The sequence below is a fragment of the Octopus bimaculoides genome, chromosome 2 (assembly GCF_046866305.1).
Source record: "Octopus bimaculoides isolate indiv1 chromosome 2, ASM4686630v1, whole genome shotgun sequence".
NCBI classification, from domain to species: domain Eukaryota; kingdom Metazoa; phylum Mollusca; class Cephalopoda; order Octopoda; family Octopodidae; genus Octopus; species Octopus bimaculoides.
In genome coordinates this window covers 83,811,650-83,836,334 of record NC_142929.1, presented here as the reverse complement: position 1 = coordinate 83,836,334, position 24,685 = coordinate 83,811,650, and the positions used below count along the sequence as shown (strand labels likewise).

Below are 24,685 nucleotides of genomic sequence, written 5' to 3'. Positions count from 1 at the left end.
ATAGTGAAACATGAATGACATGATGGTGATGTAACAGCCATGACGTTATTGATTCCTCAACGAACCAGTGGGTTCACAGAATTTTAAGAACAACAAATTTCATACGAAACTAATAAGAAATAAATGGTCTGGTATGGTAATCCCTCGTAGCAGGCAACCAAAATATAATGATGTGCGTTATGTATTAATACATCAGCAACCATTATCTTAGACGGTTTAAGTCAATTGAGGGCTTTTGAGCTGAGGTTGAACTAAAACAATAAACAATAAATGAAAACGATTTACTGAAAACTAGAGTAAGAAGAAACATATTGGTTTACATCGTAAAAACAGTAATCAATAGACTCGTTGATGCGTACTTTGAAAAGAGAAATGATCTATCATGTTGGGTTGAGTAGTTTGACTGAATAAAGGCGCTGGTTGGTTGTAAATGAAGGCTGTAGTTATTTAATCCCAGGTCAATTCTGACTGAGTAGGTTTATCGTGAATGATTCACCTCGTTTATTTTCATTATCTGATGTAACCTTTGTAGATGGTAAGGTATGAGGACAGTTTGGTTTCTATTGTGAATGACCATTCAAAAAAGTGAGGAACAATTTAGAAACTGGAGTGAAGAACATAAGAAATGTATTGCGCCGTGTCTGCAGATAAAAAAGATATGTAATATGTAATACAAGTAATATAGGTACAAATTTAAAAATTTGAACATTCAAATGTTTGGACTTATATTAATTTTCTGTTTTGGTCTTCAGGCTTAAACACATACACATACAAATACATACATACATATACACACATGCATACACACACGCGCGCACACATAGGCGTGCACACATACGGATGCATACTCACGAGTACACACACATAATATTATTATAAAACAATTTTAATAAATCAATGGCCCATGTACTGACTTTCTGACTCTATACTGAGAGTTGAGTCAAAAATTGTTGTGAAGATGTGACTGGGACTTCAAATTTCGCCTGTCGTCTTATTCAACTAGTGAGGTATTCTTTATCTAGAGGTGTAGGGAGGAAATGTTGGTACGAAACAATTTATAAAATCCATTATATACACCTCATTCTTTCGCCCAGGCTTTCCTTCTTACACAAAAACACAAATAGGGAAGTCCCAGTAAATTAAATCTCAAAGTAACGTGGGTTTCTCACTTCTGATTTAGCGGTACGCCTCTATGGCTGGTATCGGTCGAAATAGAATTTGGTGGTTGACTGGAAATGAAGTGAACGGCTTTCTCACATAATTCAAGTCAATGCTTCGTAGAAAAAAATCACGCAACCTCACATTTTCTTCCAAAGCAAAAATCCTAACTTAGTTTATTTTAGAATTGTTATTATGACGTAAGTGTTGCCATGGAAGTCAGAGAAAAAAAAATGAACTCACAATCAAATAGCTCACTAGCTTCTCCACTCGGCCACTCGGTTCTCATCATTCCTGGAGATGGCACAGATCGGTAATTTGTAATTTAAACACTTTGTAAACAGACGAGAGAAATTTTTAATTAAATCTTTTCCTCCCCGTCATTTGATGATCTGTTATGATTTTTTCGTCGGTTTATTAAAATAATTATGTCTTATATTTGTAGCCGTATCTCATTTTATAAGTGTGTCAGTGTACCTCTGATTGTCTGTTTGTAAGCGTCTATATATATTTGTATATGTTGTGTGTTACTAAATGTATATATATACATTTAGTATGTTCATATGTATATATGTACATACATACGTATGTATGTATTTATCACCATCTAAATATATTTCTCTTTCAGATACACATATACAACCCCCGTACGTATTTACATATGTATATTTGTATGTATGTATGTATGAATATATATATATATATATATATATATATATATATATATATATATATATATATATATATATATATATATATATATATATATATATATATATACATATATATACATACATATATATATATATATATATATATATACACGTACATATATATATACTACATATATTGCATATATATATATATCACATATATACGTATATGTATATATACATATACCTATTTATCTATATAATGATATATATATATATATATATATATATATATATATATATATATATATATATATATATATATCCCTATAGGTACATAGACGTAAACATATACAGACACATACATAAATACACGCATATATACGCACATACGTTTAGATATATTTCGTATATTGAAAGTAGAAACCTCGTGTATATTGCACGAAGATACCCCACACTCAGTATGTGCGTGTACAACACCCACGTACATTTGTGTTACTATATATGTAATATACACCCATACATATCTATATTTCCATACATGCATACATATACATGTATATGTACACATGAGCACGCATGCGCACATATGCACACACAAATACACACACGCACACACTCACACACTCACACCTTATATGCCTTATGACTATATTATTTTTTTCCTCTTTTTAAATTGTCATGTATATTTTCGAAAAATGTTCATAGTCTATATTTTTGCTACTGTGTGTATGTGTGTATATATACCTGTATATCTATGGATTTATGCATATGTATATATGCATAAGTGTGCATCATGATACGTATGTGTAAATATTTATACGTTTACCCACGTATCAATATATGTATGTAGGCGTGTGTGTATGTGTATGTATATATGTTTACCTGTGTATCAATATAGTTACATTACATGCATGCGTACATATATGTATATGCGTATATGAATATAGTATTATGTGCATATGTATGTATGAATGTATGTATGTATGTATATATATATATATATATATGTATATATATATATATATATATGTATATATATATATATATATATATATATATATATATATATATATATATATATATATATATATGTATATATATTTTCTTATTATGTGTGTGTGTGTGTGTGTGTATAAGTCCGTCTGCTGTTTGGACATTTACTCTTCTCTGCCTATTTCCTCCAAAAATCAGAATAATTAATGCAATGCCATAAGTGGAAACTTGGCCACAGGGACAACTCGCCATTGCTCATAGAGTACATTAAATGAAAAAATTTCATCTCTTTTTAATGGCTAATAATTTCAGCAATAATTAATCATGTTGAATAATTAATTTTAAGGACAGTGACTAGTGAAGAGGCGGTAGAATGTCCGACTAAATGCATTAGAGTGCTTAGGCTGTTGTTTGTTTGTTTGTTTGTTTGTTTTTTCTTCTGTTGCTCTCTAGGTTGCGATTTCACATTTCATGGCAGTCAGTCTTTATCTTTCATGCTTCTTGTGTCGATAAATAAAGTACCACTAAATATATTGCGGTCGTTTACCTTGTAATGTCATTATGCCTGACATGCTCTCCAATATATTAGTTGTACAAACATGAACTTTGATTAAGCCACCATTGCTTATTTATAGTTTCAATGCTTCTCGCTACATTTCTGGCTAGGGGGACGTAATTAAAAAAAACAGTATTAAATTAAAATAGCCATCTGTGCCGTACTTAACGAAATATACACCATTGAAAGACATGATGATGTGGATTTTGTCCGAGAAAATCTATTCATAGACACGTTGTGTTCAAACAATATATATATATATATATATATATATATATATATATATATATATATATATATATAAAATATACAAGAATAAGGGCAGGGAATCGTCAATTAATAATAGAATTAATAATTAACCATTTTTCCAAGTAGTTCAGTATGAAAAAACCTTTATCGGTAAAACTATTTATCATCATAAATATACAGGGATTAGCAATTGAGTTGCTTCTCCAACATACTGAAAATTTAGAAATAGCAGTCAAAGAACTACTGATTCTAAACTACAAATTTTTCTCTAAAACGGATGGCGATATTTATGGCACACATAGAACAAAAAATGTGTGCCATAAATATCGCCATCCGTTTTAGAGAAAAATTTGTAGTTTAGAATCAGTAGTTCTTTGACTGCTATTTCTAAATTTTCAGTATGTTGGAGAAGCAACTCAATTGCTAATCCCTGTATATTTATGATGATATATATATATATATATATATATATATATATATATATATATATAAGGTATGCAGAGTTAGCAGTTGTAGGAACCGACTAAGGGATAAAAATATCGGTATCAGTTGCCTGTGTTATCCCTGGGCATGGGTATGCAAGTACACTATGCTCGTAGGGTACAGGTAACATCAGAATAAACAAAAGTTTATCAAGAATCAAGTTTAATAATCAGAAAATGGAGAAACATTTTGATCAACAAACAAATTGGACCACATCTGTTCATTAAATTTAATTCTACAGGTGTGTGTGTATGTGTGGGGGGTAATGTTGTTCCTAAGTGGGTAGGACTATTAGGGACTATTTTAAGTGGAGGTAGACCAATATGCTGGTAGAAAATTAAGTCCAGATTACAAGTGCCAACAAGCTCATCCATGGTATAAAATGTACAGGAACATAAAAATAAAATAAATAATTGATATATATATATATATATATATATATATATATATATATATATATATATATATATATATATATATATATATATATATAAATATATACATATAAATAATATGTGACAATTATTCGGTAGCCATGATAAAACTCCGAGTTTCGGATGCCGGGGCGGAAACCCACGCCGCCATCTCTTCAGTTATCTGGCCATCGAAGAATGCTATGAAAATGACCGTTAAACAAAGGGAAATTACTGTGTGCTTGACCGTTATTAAGACAAAAGAGCTATTAGAATGACCGCTAAGTGAGGGGAGGGAGTAAAGGTATGTGAGTAAAAATGTCCATAGTATTCGCCCTAGCGCCTATATATATATATATATATATATATATATATATATATATATATATATATATATATATATATATATTTTAACGTAGTATTTTCGCGCGACCTCTTGCTTAAAACGCTATAGCTATTAGATAACGTCTTAGTTTTCAGTTTGAATTACGGAAAAATTTGGATAAGTACTGTTTTTCACTTTGCTAAAGATTTTCTACTATTTGAAAATAATATGTATTCTTGTTTTTTATATTATTCATTTGGTTCTTTATAGAATATTTTTATTAGATAACTTATTTAACACTAAATTATTTAGAAGTTATAGTTTCATTTCAACATAATATTAGAACTTCGATTTGAATAGTGTTGATATATTTTCGATTATTTTTGATTAATAATATTTGATTAATTATTAATCTTTATAGTTTATAATATCGTTAAAGTTTTTTTTAAATCAAAACTTTGTATTTATACATAAAGTTTAATCTTTTATTCTTAATAATTTTTTCTTTCCTAATTTTTTCATTCATAATTTTTCCATTCATAATTTTTTCATTCATATTTTTTATTATTACGTTTGTAGAAATAAATAATCTTGTATTTTTCTATTATTCAATTGATCTTTAATTATAATTAAATAAACGTCTTTAGCTTTATATAGTATAGCTTTAACTATTACACCGGTTAAATATGTACTAATTTTATCTTCATTATTATTTTAAACTTAAACTTCATTCAACTTGTATTTAAAACAATGATAATTTATGTAAGATGTTTTTGTATATAATATACATGTTATTATAATGGATGAAGGGATGATTATTGAATGGTTATTATTTTGATATTATGATTTTTTAAAATAATTTTTTCTATCTTTATATAATAAGTATTTCATATTAATTCATTTGGTTCTTATTGTTGGTTGAGATATATATATCTAATTATTGTTATACTTACGATCTGACGAGTAGCTATATTTTTGAATAAAATTTATTTTCGATAATTTCAATTGATTTTAATTGATTTTAATCGATTTAAATTTCTTTTCTATTTGAAAATTAGTTATGAAACACGTGTAATCTTTTTATTATATTTATCTTATGATATTTACTTTACTTTATATTATACTCATTTATTGTGCTTTTAATTATTAATTTTTCTATATGTGATAGTGGATTTTCATCGATGAGTTCTTGAAAATTGGTTATTTTCCCTAAAATTATATATATATATTTTATATATACTTTATCTATAAGGCTCAATTTAATTTTAATTCTTTATAAATTGATTTTAATTGAGTTTTTTACCTGTAATTTTGGATTTTGTCCCTAATATTATTATATATATATATATATATATATATATATATATATATATATATATATATATATATATATATATATATATATATATATATATATACTCATCCACCCTCGCTTGAAACACACACATACTCACCCACACATTCGTCAAAAAAAATAATATACTTATATACCCGCATACACGCTCACACACACACACGCTCGCGCACATATACGTGCCCAAGAAACAACAGTGCTAAAGGCAAAATACAGTAAAAAGTGTAAAATGTGTATTTACACTTTTTTTACACTTTTTCCTGCGTAAAAAAACATAAACACTTCCACTAGCTATCCCATAAAGTGAAACGAAATCTAGCAATCGAGTACTTTAGTAATTGTGATGACAAGTTAGCAACATTATCTTAGTGTCACGAGATGCCGGAGACAATGCATCTGATGTCAAAATAAGTCAGCGTCGAATCAGCGACACCAAATAGACAGGGGAAAAATGGATGCGCCAAAGCTTTTTCTACCCAGAAAAGAATATTGGTTAAAACTGTTGACACCTGGCAAAAATTAAGTAAAATTAGTAAGTTTTCATGGAATCGTCTTCTTCTACCATTGGATCTTTTAAGTACATGCAGTAGTTTCAAAATGATTCCTAGTGACAAATCCGCCGAAATATAAACATTATATAAGACAACAGGAAATATAAATGATATCAAAGAAAACTAAATTCAAAGATAAGATCTGATATCTTGTACAAATTATAAAATTCAGAGACAAAAGGCCACCTACGTGAGGGAAGGGGAGGTCTCCGTAATATTTCTGTGGTTGTTTTTCGATCTGTTTGAGATGGGTTATCGATAAGCGGTGTACTTAATATACAAGTTCAAAAGAAGTACTTTGTTTCAGTGGCGAGTCAAAACGAAAATTTTAAGGTGATGCCTCGATCTGCTAGAAATATCAGGCACATTCTTTTTATTACACACCATACGTCGTTTTAAAGATTCTAAGGATATTTGGGGGAACGCAGTCCTTGAAACACATAAATAGGACGTGATGGCCAAGTATGGCAGGTTGTTTGATTAGAGAATTCCTCGATCAGCACTGAAATACGGTTAAATAACAACTGGTGAAAGCGCAAATCAAAATAATAAGTGAATAGATAAAAAAAGACACCAAAGTAATAATGTTAGTAATGATGATGATGGTTATGATAATGATGGTTATGATAATGATGAAAGCCAAAGTTAACCTCGACGGAATTTGAACTCAGGACGTGAAGACGGACGAAATACCGCTAAGCGTTTTGCCCCACATGCTAACGATTCTGCCAACTCGCCGCCTTACATAATGACCTGATGCAGTAACAGGCAGTGCTCTCATGGCTTTTAACCTTAACTGATTGGAAGTGTTACATTTGCCTTAATAATAATAACAACAACAACAACAACAACAACAACAATAATAATAATAATAATAATAATAATAATAATCCTTTCGACAATAAGCACAAGGCCTGAAATTTTCGGGGAGGGGTTAAGTCAATTACATCGACCCCAGTGTTTCACTGGTTCTTAATTCATCGACCTCGAAAGGATGAAAGGCAAAGTCGACCTCAGTGGAATTTTAACACAGAACGTAGAGACAGACGAAATGCCCCTTAACATCCTGCCCGGGGTGCTAATGACTCTGTCAGCTCATCGCTTTAATAACAATAAGCCCTGATGCACTACCAGGCACTGACTATCATGGCTTCTGATCTTAACGGATTGGAGGTGTCATCATGAACACGTTTTGTCTTGGTGCAAAAGATGGGTGTAAAATATATTATTATTGAGTGAGACAGCAGTGCACGCCATCAAAGTGACACTGCGGTACAAATATACGAAGCCCAATATACCTATCATGACTACCCGTCTCATAAGAGTACACCAGGTGCATGCATCACAATCATATGTGTGCGACATGGTGACCTCATAACAAGATAAACAGCGCATGACTTTAGAAGTGGAGCCCAGTTAGAATTTTCTTCAGGTTGAGAAGCCCAGCCCGTTCAAAAGGTCCATGATTGAGGGTTGTTTAAGGATGTTGAACGAAACACCCATGTTTACAGAGGTGAATTATTCAAACCCTAAAGAGTTCCTCTCAACACATGGCTATGATGCTCCTCCACAATTTATGCTCGAGATCAGAGATGCACATATTGTTAGCTACTAAGGGACATGCTCAACTGGTTAAGGTCAAGCAACTGCCAACCATACTATGGTATATGCCAATACACACAGATAGAGAAATTAAGGGAAATAGACCAGATATAGTTGTCAAAGATCATGAAGAAAAAAAAATGCTTTCTAATTGATGTATCAATACCAGCAGATGACAACGTTTCCCTAACAGAAATGGAAAAAACTTTCAAAATACAAAGACCTGGAAATAGAGATAACTCGAATGTGGAATCTAAAAACAGAAACAATTCCTATCATAGTAGGTGCCTTAGGTATAATTAAAAAAATATTCAGACAAATACATAACAAGGCCATCAGGACTTACAAATATATATAACATACAGAAAATTGCACTACTGGGCACTGCACACATCCTACGCAAAACACATTCAATACAGTAACCATAAGAGCATCACAGCAAACCACAGCACATACCCAAGGCTCACAGAGCTGCGCTCGATAGTGAAGTGAAAGCACGTTATAAAAATAAAACTACTGAACAATAATAATAATAATAATAATAATAATAATAATAATAATAATAATAATAATAATAAGAGATAACTCGAATGTGGAATCTAAAAACAGAAACAATTCCTATCATAGTAGGTGCCTTAGGTATAATAAAAAAATATTCAGACAAATACATAACAAAAACACCAGGACTTACAAATATATATAACATACAGAAAATTGCACTACTGGGTACTGCACACATTCTACGCAAAACACTTTCAATACAGTAAACATAAGAGCACCACAGCAAACCACAGCACATACCCAAGGCGCACAGAGCTGCGCTCGGTAGTGAAGTGAAAGCACGTTATAAAAATAAAACTACTGAATAATAATAATAATAATAATAATAAGCTACAACATCCTTAACTGGACACTAAACGAACTATGTAAAATAGACAGGAAAACAAGAAAAATAATGACAGGATATAGGATGCACCATCCAAAATCTGACATAGAAAGGCTATATATACAACGCCCTACTCCAAAAGCAAGGGAAACTAATACAAATAGCCACAAAACACGAGCAAAACAAAAAGCTGTTTTCAGTATTTAAGGAAGCTGACAAATACAAACAAGAAATCAATCCACCTAACAAATACGAAGAAGAAGAAGAAGAAGAAACAACAAAAGCTATAAAACTAATGAAATCCAAACTAAAACTAGAACAGCAACGAACCATGATAAAACGATGGCAAGAAAAGCCCCTACATGGTAAATACTGGGCTAAACTAAATGCGAAAGAAATAGACAGAGAAAAATCCCAGCAATGGCTGAAAAGCTCAGGACTCAAAGCAGAGACTGAAGGATTTTTAATTGCTGCACAAGACCAAAGCCTCCCCACCAGAAATTACCAAAAACACATAATGAAAAGAAATATAACAAGTAACTGTAGAATATGTGGAGATGGACAAGAAACAATAAATCATATTATCTCTGGCTGCCCAATCCTGGCTAAGAAGGAATATATTCACAGACACGACAGAGCTGGGACCTATATACACTGGAAGCTATGCCAACACTATGGAATAACAACAGAAAAAAGATGGTATAAACATACGCCAGAAAAGGTCACAGAAAACGAGAAAGCAACCATACTCTGGGATATGCCAATACACACAGATAGAGAAATTAAGGCAAATAGACCAGATATAGTTGTCAAAGATCATGAAGAAAAAAACATGCTTTCTAATTGATGTATCAATACCAGCAGATGACAACGTTTCTCTAAAAGAAATGGAAAAACTTTCAAAATACAAAGACTTGGAAATAGAGATAACTCGAATGTGGAATCTAAAGACAGAAACAATTCCTATCATAGTAGGTGCCTTAGGTATAATAAAAAATATTCAAACAAATACATAACAAAAACACCAGGACTTACAAATATATATAACATACAGAAAATTGCACTACTGTGTACTGCACACATTCTACGCAAAACACTTTCAATACAGTAAACATAAGAGCACCACAGCAAACCACAGCACATACCCGAGGCGCACAGAGCTGCGCTCGGTAGTGAAGTGAAAGCACGTTATAAAAATAAAACTACTGAACAATAATAATAATAATAATAAAGGCCAATATACCAGATATAGTTGCCAAAGATCATGAAGGAAAAAAATGCTTTCTAATTGATGTATCAATACCAGCAGATGACAACGTTTCCCTAAAAGAAATGGAAAAACTTTCAAAATACAAAGACCTGGAAATAGAGGTAACTCGAATGTGGAATCTAAAAACAGAAACAATCCCTATCATAGTAGGTGCCTTAAGTATAATAAAAAAATATTCAGACAAATACATAACAAAAACACCAGGACTTACAAATATATATAACATACAGAAAATTGCACTACTGGGTACTGCACACATCCTACGCAAAACACTTTCAATACAGTAACCATAAGAGCATCACAGCAAACCACAGCACATACCCAAGGCACACAGAGTTACGCTCGGTAGTGAAGTGAAAGCACGTTATAAAAATAAAACTACTGAACAATAATAATAATAATAATACTAATAATAATAATAATAATAATGATGATGATGATGATGATGATGATGATTTCAAACGCTTTCTGCTATAGGCACAAGGCCATTAATAGCTAGGGAGGGGATAAATCGATTAAATCGACCTCAGTGCTCAGTTGGGACTTATTTTATGGACTCTTAAAGGATGAAAGGTAAAGTCAGCCTCGGCGGAATTTGAACTCAGAACGTACAGAAAGGACATTGAAATGGTACTAGCATAAACCAGGTGTCACCGAGGATAATGAGTATAAGATCTTGTGAGATTTGCAATCCAGTGTGATTCAGTGATTGATGCTCGGAGACCAGACATTGTTGTAGTTGATAGAATGGTGAAAGAAACCAAGATCATTAAATATTGTGCAAGTGGATGACAAAGAACTGAGAAGTACAAGCCACAGAAAGATGAGATTGCACGAATGTGGCCAATGAAGGAAGTCACTGTTATCTGGGTAGTTGTAGGGGTATTGGGGACATAAACATCCAGGTTTGAGAAATTTGTTGGAGAAATTGGGATTGATATAAGGGCAGAACATGCTCAAAAAACTGCTTTATTTGGGGACAGCGGGGATTTTGAGACTGGTACTTGGATGCTAAGTATCGTGGAAGAAGACACTCAGAGATCGTCGATAGCAATTTGTTGTCTGCTCTTACGAGATTAGCCGGAGCAAGTGAAATCGAGAGCTCTCAGAACTGAAATGTACAACAACAACAACAATAATGTCTATCCGGGCTAAAGCCTTTCATGTAACCCCATGTGAGCACTGAAATGTTTGGGAATATCTGGATTGGCAGACTGTGTTATTAAAGTAACGGAGTATGTAAGAAATACACACCTGGATATGGTCAATATAAGAAGAGGAATCTTCTAAGGATATTCATTGTTATTATTGCTTATTGCGATCACCATGGTTCCATTGTTGATGATCTTACGGGACACTATAGTGGTTATCAGAAAGAAAACAGAGGAACTAAGGTAAGTCATCTACTTTTCATGGATGATCTGAAGCTCCTGAGGAAAAATAAAAATTGATTCACTAGTAAGAAATGTTTATTGGTGCTATAAAGACATTGGGATGAAGTTTGGTATTTGCAAAGTATGCCATGCTGACTATGAAGAGAGGCAGGATTGTAAGTTGTAGTTGGATTGAATTAACTGATGGAAAGTGAATTGGTGACCTTGAGGATAGTGGGTATGTGTCTTGCAAACAACTTGCACATGCAAGTGCTACCAGTCAAGAACTCCGTATAGCGGAAGCGAGCAAGTGTATAGGGTCATCAGGAGAGAATGCGCGCTGTTTCGGGGTCTACCTCTCGACGGCATCAATGCACACCGGCCCCCCTCACTGATATGAGGCCCCGCTTGCTAGATCAACTGATTATTAAACAAAGCTCAATATTTCTCTAGCCATCGCTCATCGTCTCTTTTTAACCAAATCCAGTGGCTAGCCTTCTCCACTGTAGTTTGGATATCGGTAATGGTGGTATTTACCTTCCGATGAGTTAGGCCTAACGATAACAGCAGTCGTTTCACACTGTTTCCTACAAATCCTCTACATCCGACTTCGATTGGAAAATGCTCCGCTTTCCAGCCTGCGTCTTCACATTTTTCGAGGAGGTTTTCATAACGGTCCATCTTTCGAGCCCGCGCGGCGTCCATATTATCTTCATGAGGAACCGTTAACTCGACTAGATTTACAACTTTTCTTCTTTCACACCACATTAAAATGTCAGGTTTTTCCATAACTGGGATGGGAAAGAATGCCTGGCACCCAGGCAAATCTGCAGTCACTTCCCAATAGTCGTTCCACTTTTCATTTCTCACAGGAAGTTTCTTGTTCTTTTTCTTGAAACGGATCCGCTGACCTGAGCGCACGAAGGTAATAAAATCTTTAGATGGTTCTTTCAACGGTTTTTTCTCAGTGTTGTTGAGATGAATTTGGTTCTTCATAGCATTGAAGATAACCTTCAAGACCAGGTTGTGTCTCCATGTATATCTATTCAATGCTAAGGAACAGTTGGAAAGAATATGTTTCAGTGTTCCGACCTTTCCGCATTTGCATATGTCATTCTCTGAGACGTTCCATCTTACGAGATTCCTAGGTGACGGCAAAACATCATAGGATGAACGAATCAGAAAACTTAGCCGAGATGTCGTCCACTTCCATATTTCATCCCAACGTATTTTCCTCTCAACAACATGTTCTTCCCATCTCTTTATCTGTCCTTGTTGACTACATCGGATCAAATGAAGCTCTCTTCTCTCTGCTACTCTTGTTTTGACGCTGTTGCTAACAACAGGTCTGCGTTCGCTCTGCATCATATCTGCAAACGGTTTGAACTGATTTGCGCCAAAACCAAGTCATCTCCGATGGTTCTGTGTTGCACCCACCATATCTCTGTGTATAAGAGAAGACAAGATGACACCAGCCTCTGCTTCTGCTTTCCACTTCCTTGCTGTTTTCACCTCTGGTGGGTTCTGCCTGATTTCCGTATCCTTCGGTTCTCTCAGCATCATCACCGTCCGTATCTTCCCTAGTTTGTATATTTCGACTATTGATGCTAGTGGTAACTGCAACGAACCTCTTTTACGATAAAGAGCTGAACTGTTCAACATCCGAGGTAGGCCTAGCCACTTTCTAATGAACACATTACACTTTTGTTCAATGATTTGAACTCATGACAATGCTACCTCGTATATTAAGAGTGGCCACGAAAGTCGCGGGAACAAACCGAACTGCAAGCACCAAATCTTATAGTGACCTGGTAACTTCGAGTTATCAATCGCTGATAATCCAGCTTCGGCTTGTTTCATGATTTCCATTCCGCGACTTCTATCTGACAATGTTCCAGCGTATACACGCCCCAAGCTCTTGACGGGTTCTTCTTTGACTGTTGGAATGCTTTCTTCAGCTATTCGAAACTTGCACTCCCTTAACAAATGTCAGACTACGCGACTTTTTTGCTCTAAACCGCATCCTAGACCACCTCACAAGTTCGTCTAGTCTCAAGAGGGCATTCTGCATGACTTGTTTATCTGTAGCTAGAAGTGTCACGTCATCCATGAAGGCTTTCTTAGGCGATTGTACATGGGCGATTTGTACCGAAAAATCCACCGCTTTCAAAATCAACTCCATGACTAAGATAAACCACGTGACAGATATTGTACAGCCAGCAGCAATACCAATCTCCAATCGGTGCCAATCTGTTGTAAAATTTCCAGCTGTAAACCTCATTTCGAAACTGTCATAATACATCCTCATTATTTTGATCACTTTTTCTGGAATGTGGAAGTGTTCCATGGCTCTTATCAGTAATTCGTGTGGCACTGAGCCATATGCATTAGCTAGGTCAAGCCATACCACGTTCAAACTTCTCTTTTTCTGCTTGGCATCCTGGATCGCTTTCCAAATCGAAAAACAATGTTCAACGCATCCAGGGATCCCGGGGATTCCAGCCTTTTGAACAGACTCATCAACATACCCGTTATTTTGTAAATATGTTACTGTTCTCCTGGAAAGAATTCCCATAAAGATCTTGCCTTCCACATTCAATAAGGATATCGGCCTAAACTGTTTTAAAGTCTTTGCATTCGCCTCTTTCGGCAGGTATATACCTTCTGCCTTACACCAGTCTTCTACTAGAGTCTCTTCGCGCCACAGTTGTCGGAGTAGGACAAAGAGCTTCTTTCGCAGACGATTGCAATATTTATAGACTTTATATGAGACGCCATCACCTCCTGGGGCACCCTTTGCTCTCGCTTTTCTTACGAAATCATTCACCTCTCTCTCCGTGATGTCCCCAATTTGGAATTTGATATCAGGTTCTGAGAGATGATTTAGCCCATGTAAAGGTGGCAGTGGCTGGTTACAGTGCGGATGTATGTTTCTTTGACATGAACGTCCAGTTCTTCTTTCGTGCACGATAAAGAACCGCTCTTCGGTTCAGTGAACAGCTTCTTAGTAAACCCGTACGGGTCCTTCAGAAACTGTCCCCGAGTCCTTTTACTCTCCTTTCGACGCTCATATCGGCGGATATGTCGTTGCACATAACGACATTTCCTTTTCAAATCATCATACAGCAGCACGAGGCCAGGTTTGTCCTCTTCTGCAGCACATTTCCACCGCTTTCTTAGGCTGGTCTTTTCCTTCCTCAACTGTTTCATTTTCCTGATCCTCCTGTTTGGTCTACACTTTCCTTTCTCTAATTGGATATTCTCTTTCACTCCAAACAATTCCTTCCCTGTATCGTAAATTGAGCATGTTAATTTTCCCAGTTTCTCCACTGTAGAGCCTGTCATTTTATAAAGAGCTCGACATACCTTGTTTTCAAACTCTTTATATTTCTCTTTCTCATTAGCAGCAGGCCACAAAATCCTCGATCTCCTCCGAGTACTATCTGATGCACCAGACTCATGACTTGTAGTTTCCTGACGGGAAGAAGTCTTTGCTGTAGCATTTATCGATCCGCTGTGGTTTGCGTCCGGGGATGATTTGCCACGTGTTCTACGATCAGATGATCTACACTGCTCTGTCTTCTTCCCACAAGTCTTTCCCTGATGTATCTTCAAGCCTCTTTCAGTTGCAAAGATTCTACAGCACATCTTGCATCCAAAGTTGTTCGCACTTCGTTCGCTGTTCGAATGAATAGCCGTATTCAAATCCAAGGTCGTTTCCGTGTCAACTGGGTTCGATTGATGCCATGCTGACTATGAAGAGAGGCAGGATTGTAAGTTGTAGTTGGATTGAATTAACTGATGGAAAGTGAATTGGTGACCTTGAGGATAGTGGGTACAAATATTTGGGGATTTAGTAGGTGGACAAAGTTCTAAATGAGAAAATGAAAGGAAATATGATAGAAGTTCATCTAAACAGGGTAGAGATATTACAGAAAACAACATTGAGTGGGAAAAACTCTGGACTATGCCAGTTATTAGGTATAGTGCAGCAATTTTGAAGTGGACCAAAGAAAAGATAGAGAAGTTGGATAAGTTAATGCTAAAGAAAATGGTTGACAATGGTGCATCCCAAGAAAAGTTATTCACGAAACGGAAGAGGACTCTCTCTTTTACTCTTTTACTTGTTTCAGTCATTTGACTGTGACCATGCTGGAGCACCACCTTTAGTCGAACAAATCGACCCCAAGACTTATTCTTTGGAAGCCTAGTACTTATTCTATCGGTCTCTTTTGCCGAACCGCTAAGTTACGGGGACGTAAACACACCAGCATCGGTTGTCAAGCGATGTTGGGGGGACAAACACAGACACGCAAACATATACACACACATACATATATATACATATATACGACGGGCTTCTTTCAGTTTCCGTCTACCAAATCCACTCACAAGGCTTTGGTCGGCCCGAGGCTATAATAGAAGACACTTACCACACAGCCACTCCTACGCCTTATACGGGGACTTATACGTGAGAAATACTGTGTGCCTAATGAAAGAATGTCTTCAGATTTGTATTTGGCCTGTAGCAGAGAACTTTTGAGGTATGTTGTCAAAATATCAAAAGCAGAGGCTTGCGCATTGAAACTGTTGAGAGTAAAGAAAATTAGAAACAGAGGTTGCCAGCTGAGAAACTGAGCATGGGGTGGTGGTGGTGGTGGTGGTGGTGGTGGTGGATATATAGAATTACATGGTCAATTGGAAAGACGAATTAAGAAAGTAAAAGCAGAATCTTCATGGAACTGGTTGACAAAAGTTGATCTGAAGAGAGACAGAAAATTTGTTAATGGCCGCTCTGGATCAAGCACTAAACACAAAAACTCGATAGGTAATATGCATAACACAGATGAAACAAATAAAAGTAGGTTATGTGGGAAGAAAGTAGAAAGTGTGACCAACATCGTGAGCGCCAGTGAGTTTCCAGTCACTGAGAAATTATATTAGCACAAACGAGATAAAGTGGAACTTCTATCGACCTCATTGCTCAACTGATAGAGGATTGTGAATGCCTAACAATATCTTAGGTGCCAGGCGTCCTACCTCGGTCTACGCTTGATCCAGGACTGCAGCTCAGTAAAGAGAGTGTGTACAAAACCCTGTATGACCGCACCTGCACGCCATCAAGGAAGCGTTGGAGATGTTGCGACTTCAGCGCACGTCTGCACATCAGTAGCCACGGCATGTCCAACTCTCCATTCAGCAGTTGTTGACATCAAATAGAGCGCTTGACCAATGGAACGCATTCACTTCACAGAAAGCGGAAGGTTATTCGCTCCGATTTGGTCAGACGTAAACTGGAGTAAGGCACGACGGTCAGGCGATAGTATATAACGGAGGCAATGTAAGCATTTGCGTCACTACTCGACCGTTCAGTGACAGCCTTCTCTTGGCCCATTTCTAGGTGAGATTGAACATCCTGCTCGTCACCTTGCTCCAGTTCTTCTTCACATTATAAACCTAAAGTTTTCTATTTGATCGCCTTTGTTAGCAGTGCCACTACTCTTCGACTCACAGAACTAGAACTTCTCTCGTTCTGCTATCAGTTGCTAAGAGGCCGCCAAACAAGTCTGGTATATAGAAATAAGGCTCGTTGGGCAGACCAGCCAAACCAGGTCATTGTTCCCCTGTGCTAGCCTATTATCGCATCCTATATTTCCGCGACTGTCATCAGCATTTCGCAACGCTCCATCCCCTTGCCGAAAGTCGTGGCATGCCGTCGAGGTAGGCACTAAAGTCAATTCTAAGTTCCAGACTGCCACTCGCCCTAAACTGTTGCGCGAAGTGCTGTTGAAATACGGTACATATCTTCTCCAGCTCGAGTACCATGCGCCCATCTTTGTCCACCAAAAACCGAATTGTGGCTTTGTTTCCATGTTGCACCTGTCATTCTGGCCCATCGAGCAGCTTTCTCTCCTTACTGTCTCAGAGCACACAAATTAACTCTGACAATGCATCCTCCGTGCTAAGAGTAGAAGAATTGGCCATTTGTTGTAGAGGAGTGACCCCATCATCGTCCGCTTAACTAATTTGCTAGTTCATTCTCTATAAGGTTGGCACTTTTGTAGGTACGCTTTCAGCTTCCAGTAACCAGGTTCCTGTCTGTGAAATCTAAATCGACTGTGCAGATCACAAATTCGTGGTCTGTGTAGCCGATGAGTTTAAAAAGTGGACAATTTATACTATTCTAATCTACCGGCCTACAAAATACTCTAAGATACGACCTGGATGAACCGATGCAGTTCGTCCATTTGCACACTGGCACATTTGAGAAATCCAGTCGGTACTTGGAACAGGTTTGCGAGGCTTTTGAACCCCCAATCTTCTGACAGCTAGCCCCACAAAATCCAAAAGTGCGTCCAAGATGGCATTCTAGTCACCCACTAGTACTAACGGTCGAAACGTTCCCAGCAAAACCTTCAAACATACGAAGAAATCCGGTTGTCCTGTCCCTGTCAGAGCACAAACAGCTATCAGTCTGAAAGCACATTCGTCGCTACTGTTCACATCTAAGACCACCAACTGACGTTCTGAGACCAGGAAGATAGTCCTTATCTTCAGATCCAGACCTCTCTGGAACGATACTGCACATTCCCGGTTGACATGGAGATAAATAAATCTCGTAACCAACGAAAATGGGCATGAAAGCTCGTCGGTCGGAGAATCTGGTTTCTCTGATAGCCACTACAACTTAAACTTAGTGATCTGAGGTCATTGAGCAGATGGCTGTTTCCAAGGTGACCCCAGACCACTTGAATTTATACTTCCTATTCTGAGCAAGGCAGTGTTTATCCTATTTCTATGGAGAAACATGATTTGTCTTTTGGCCATTTGTGGGTGTCTCAAAAGTTTTCTTGGTAGAACCTTTTATTTATGGGTCCACAGAAATCTTCCATTCCAATGGTATATTTTATTTTCAGTTTGTTGTAAGCCTGTTGCTTTGGTTGCATATTTTTTATGTGAATCAGAGTGTTATGCGGGCATGTTATATATTCATTTAGCGTAATGTCGGTATTTTTAACATGTTTTATTAAGTTCTTGTTGTCTGCGTCTATTGCTGTGTAATTAGTGATGCCTTTGGAGTGCTATTCCTGTTGTTGTTCTGGAGTGCTACGTGTTTTCGTCTGTTGAAGTGTTTGTAATGTTGGTGATGTTTGTAATGCCGAAGATGTGTATCTAATTGCGTTGCTGTAGGAAGTGTAGGTGTATAATGGTTTGTTGGTTCCTGTGTCTCCTTGTCTAATCGATTTGATTTTAACCTTGTATCGTGCTTTTCATTTGTAATTTTTTCCTTTTTCATTTCATCAGGACCTATTCTGACGGGTTTCCAAGACTGTTTTCATCGCTAGACGCGTTTTCACCGTCGGAAAAAATATTGCTTCGATACTGGTCAGATCACCGTGCATCCACAATTCCATGCCTGTACCTGGCCAGTACTTCTTATTCATTTTGTTGACAAGCAGAATTTTTATTCTGTCTTTTATATCGAATAAAACGGCTGCTACAAGCAAATCGATGTCCACGTATGGTGGCACCTCCGCTACCTTGATTTTGCCAACCTTTCGACCGAGTTATGTCAGAATTAGCCACAATTCTTCACTTTTGTGGGTTATTCTGGAATTTTCTTTAGCAAATTCTTTAGTTGAGAATCTTACCTTAACTGTGCTAAAGCGTCCTCCAGATTGGTCGCAAGCATTTTTCAATATGAGCCCATGGAGGTCGCCCTCAGTCTCTTCGTCTTTAATAATATACATTTATATACAATTTTTTTTTCTTGGTGTCTTGCACACCTCCTCCGTTGTGTTAAGGAAGACTGTTCTTTGGAAACGTTGCTCAACATTTTTTGTGTCAACTTGACTAACTTGTGCGAAACAGTTCCCATTCTGCTTAGAATAAGGAACGGCCGCTTTTGTCGGCTTATTAATGTTTGTGTTGGTGGTGGCGGTGGTAGTGGTGGTGGTTATGGTGTTGAGGAAAGTGGTGGATGTCGTGCTTGAGTTATTTTAAATATATTCTGCTCGTCGCTACTGCTGCTTCTGTTGCTATTGCTATTGTTGCTGTTGTTGTCATTGTTGTTGCTGTTTGTTATTGCTGCTGCCTTTGCTTCGTTTTTCGACCAGATCGACAAGTGGTAGGAAAACAATGTCATAAAGGCTATTCCAACAGCCATCGCCTCCATCGATTTGGGAAGGCATATTGATATTTTAGTTTTAAAATATTAAATTTGTCATTTTAAATCTCAAAATCCGCCCTTAAAGGTCGAATTCTCGTCACACCAGCTAACCCAGCTTGCTGTAAGTTGGGTTATTTTGTTAAGATTTCACCAAAACTTGGAATTACAACTAATAAAACAAATTTTAAAGAAAACGTACGTGCCATGAACACGAACACGCATCCAGTCCAAACACGAATAGTAGTAGTAGTGGTAGTAGTAATAGTGATAGTAATGATGATTATGATAATGATAATAATAATAATAATAATAATAATAATAATAATAATAATAATAATAATAATAATAATAATAATAATGGTCATTGAAAATTGCAAATCCAAACGCAGAATCCTTAGTATCGTTTGGATAGATTAAATGAAGGCTTTTGACATTCCCCATGCATGGATCTTCAAGGCCCGGAAATTTACAAGATAGCTCCAATGATTGTGAACTTTTAAAAAGTAATCATAAATTCGTGGAGAACGACCCTCATTTTAAACCATACACAAGCATATACCACCTCACCAGACATCAATATCGCCTGTGGTATCTTTCAAGGTGACTCATTATCAAAATTACTATTCTACCTCGATCTGTTCCCTTCACCTATGCAACTGAATAATGCTAAGAGAGGGTATAAGATCTCTGACCAGAAAATTAATCATCTACTCTATATGGATGATCTAAAACTGCCCAAAACGACAAAGAATTAGAAGAGCTCCTAAATTCTTTGAGTATTGTCAAAGAATTCAGCTTTAATATAGGTATGGAATTCGCACTTGATAAATGTGCAACGGCTACTTTCAAGGCAGGGAAGTTCATACACGCAGAAAACATAAAACTTGATACTACCACAACTATTCAAAACCTAGACCAATCCAAAGTATACAAATATCTGGGAACCAATGAAGGGGATGATATCCAGCACTCTAAAATGAAAGAGAAAATCCGCAGGGAATGCTACCGGAGGGTAAGAATGATCCTAAACTCAGAATCAAATACTGCTAACTGAATTGATGCGATCAAATCTTTAGTCATACCAGTAACCACATATAGCTGCGGTATCATGAAGTGGAGTCTCACTGACATGCAGAATATGGATGGAAAGATCTGTAAAATCTTTACAAGGTACCGAATGCACCATGCAAAATCAGATGTAGACAGGATTTATCTCACAAGAAAAAGAGGTGGAAGAGGCCTGATACAGCTCCAGCAATCCTTCAAGTCAGCAATAATAGGCCTTGAAACGTACTTCAATACAACAAATGATATGCTCTTATGAGCTACACTGAAGCATAAAGATTCCAAGCAAGCTTCAGTCATGAAGCTTAGAAATTTTAAAAGTCTCTTTGCCTCCAAGTTAACAATAAGAATGACCAAAGGCATCTAAATACTGCCAGACCTACCATTGCTTCTCCTGATTTAGAAATTAACAATCAGAAAGACCAAAGAGATCCAAATAGTTGCAAACCTATCATTGATGCAAAAAACATCAAACAAAAAGCAAAGAAGGCTTGCACGAATAATATCGAAGACAACTGGAAAGGTAAACTCCTGCATGGAAAATACCCTAACCACCTGTCCAAGCCAGATACTGACCAAAATATAACACGTCAATGGCTACAAGGGACAGGTCTGAAAGGGGAAAAAGAAGGTTTTTTTATTGCAGCGCAAGATCAGAGCTTACCTACCAGAAACTACCATGCAAACGTCCTTAAAGATTGATCTAACCCCTCGTGCGGAATTTATGGAAAATTCACAAAGACAATTGACCATGTTGTTTCTGGCTGCCCAGTCCTCGCTGAAAAGGAGCATCTCATAAAATATGACAGTCTATGACAGTACATCCACTGGAATGCTTGTAAATACTGCAAAATTAATCCAGAAGATGTAGTAAATGGTGAAGGCGTAACCATCCTTTGACACCTACCAAAACAAACAGACAGAAAAATTGACTCCAATCGACCAGACATTGTGATCAAGGACTACAACAGAGGAATTTGCCTGTTAATAGATATATCTGTCCGACAAGATCAAAATGTCTCAAGAAAGGAATACGGAAAGTTTTCTCACTATAAAGATCTGCAAATTGAAATGACAAAAATGTGAAAGCTTAGTACTACGATAATACCAGTAGCAATTGGTGTTGGTGCGTTGGAAATGATAAAGAAGGGAGCTCAGAAGTATATTAAGCAACTCCCTGGTAACCCCAGTCTCCGTGAACTACAAAAGATAACCTTGATGGCCCATATACTACGGAAAGCACTCTCCATCTAAAATGGAATAAATGTGGTGATAATTTTAGAATGCATAGTAAAACAAAAGTGCCCATGCTACTCTTAGCCTCCGGAGGATGCCCGGTGCTAAGGCAGCTGAAATAAAGTTATAATGAAAGGAAACCACAAATGATAATAATGATAATAACAATCCTTTCTACTGCAGGCACAAGGCCTAAAATTTGGGGGAAGGGATTAAGTCGATTACATCGAACTCATTGAGAAGAGCATTGTTACTGAGAATTTAATTTCCTTTTTTCTCTTTTTATTTTTTGTTTTCTTTTTCCATTTTCCATTTTCCATTTTCCCTTTTTTCTTTTTTCTGTTTTTTCTTCTTTTTTTCTATCACATGACTCGTTAATGAACAATCTGGTGTGTTTATTTTAAGGGCCTACCAAAATATACAGTGAGTTTCTTTGCTCCAGGTGTTGGGAAGACACACGGCAAGAAATGGAAACAAAATTGAGAGAAGATAATAATAATAATAATAATAATAATAATAATAATAATAATAATAATAATAGTAATAATAGTAATAATCATAATAATAATAATAAGAGTAATCAGAGACCGCAAACCTTCGCCAAGGCAACATCAACGTCCTCTCAACGATTAGCCAGAAATGATTTTTTAAATGAGAGTATTTGAAATAAACTCGATTGCTTCCACAAACGAGAATACTAAATATGAATCCGACCGCTCTCAAAAATTAAGTAAAAATAATACAGAATCCTTTTCCGGCACCAGATCGATCCCAAAATCTAATCAGTTCGTGATAGCCACGAGGCCAAACATCTCTGAAAGTTTCATCCGAATCCATCCAGCGGTTCTTGAGATATCTTGTCTACAGACAAACAAACAAACACGATTGAAAACAATACCTCCGACTTCGCTAAGGCGGAGCTAATAATAATAATGATGATGATGATAATAATAATAATAATAATAATAATAATAATAATAATAATAATAATAATAATAATAATAATAATAATAATAATATAGAAGTGGAGAAGACACCGGGGAAGTTTAACATGTGAGTACGATAAATCACTGCTCCGAAACTTATGGAGAAGACACCGGGGAAGTTTAACATGTGAGTACGATAAATCACTGCTCCGAAACTTATCCAAAAACATCGGAAATAAAGACATCGCATGGAGCCAAAAAATAGCTGACAAAGGGTTGGACTATACCCGAGTAAGTAATACTCATTGAAATTTATTTCTATTTTTCCAAATATAATGATGTATTTTAACTTGATACCTCCACTACCCGAACAGCGATTGTAAACACACGTGTTACATCAAAATTCAGACCATCTCCAAACCCAAACACCATGTACAAAAAATAGCTGACAAAGGGTTGGACTATATCCGAGTAAGTAATAAGAGAAGACACCGGGGAAGTTTAACATGTGAGTACGATTAATCACTGCTCCGAAACCTATCCAAAAACATCGGAAATAAAGACATCGCATGGAGCCAAAAAATAGCTGACAAAGGGTTGGACTATACCCGAGTAAGTAATACTCATTGAAATTTATTTCTATTTTTCCAAATATAATGATGTATTTTAACTTGATACCTCCACTACCCGCACAGCGATCGTAAACACACGTGTTACATCAAAATCAGACCATCTTCGAACCCCAAAACACCATGTACAAAAAAATTACAAACAGATTAAATAACACCGGTATTATTCCACCCAAGAATAACAACCGAGAAGTACGTACTGTAAGCTTGTTACGAAAAAAGTACGAAGATATGAACGTGCAAAACAATCTGACAACAGAAATAAACGAACCGGTACCCTACGAAAACGATGACCGTCAAAATAAAGGGCCGGACGTTGTTCCTCATGTCCCGCAAACAAAACCAAAACAGCATAAATGGACACGGGAGGAACACATTTCGATCCTACACGCCTATTTCACAGCAGTGCTCTACCCAAAAAACGAAAACACAACAACACATACATGTAAAATATGGAAGAAAAATAATGTAAATATAGACCTCGATAAACCAATATCAGAAATATAAATAGAACAATTGAAAGAAAAAATACATCAGGAAAATCTAGATAGTAGTCACACAGCAATGCCAAATAATAATATAAACACTGAGATAGCAAAACACGAGGACAAACGTAACATTTCCGGCAAAAACGAAGTAAACAAAAAACAACAAACCCAGACCGTAGAGATGTATAATAGTGTACAAAAAGCACCATAGACAAACATATGAATGAAAAGGAAGGCAAAACAAATATAAAGCCTGGAAATAACGAAGGGAAACCTAATAATTACGATACTATGAAAATGAA

The 24,685-nt window shown here is 36.2% G+C and overlaps 1 protein-coding gene and 1 long non-coding RNA gene across 3 annotated transcripts; both read right to left on the bottom strand.

Moving 5' to 3' along the window:
* Positions 1 to 266: 266 nt before the first annotated feature.
* On the bottom strand, positions 267 to 1,590 carry LOC106869290 (uncharacterized). Of its 2 annotated transcripts, none has more exons than XR_001409388.3 (2): positions 915 to 1,590; positions 267 to 641 (listed from the first exon to the last, which is right to left on the bottom strand). It is a non-coding gene; the product is annotated as an uncharacterized LOC106869290 (long non-coding RNA). The 2 variants fall into 2 exon arrangements; XR_016237927.1 differs by having other exon boundaries at positions 1,170 to 1,590.
* Positions 1,591 to 13,823: 12,233 nt separating this feature from the next.
* Positions 13,824 to 19,620, bottom strand: LOC149137135 (uncharacterized). The gene is made up of 3 exons (XM_089338569.1): positions 19,522 to 19,620; positions 14,786 to 15,622; positions 13,824 to 14,600 (listed from the first exon to the last, which is right to left on the bottom strand). The coding sequence occupies exons 1-3, from the start codon at positions 19,618 to 19,620 to the stop codon at positions 13,824 to 13,826; spliced, it is 1,713 nt and encodes a 570-aa protein (XP_089194695.1).
* Between the last annotated feature and the right edge of the window lie 5,065 nt (positions 19,621 to 24,685).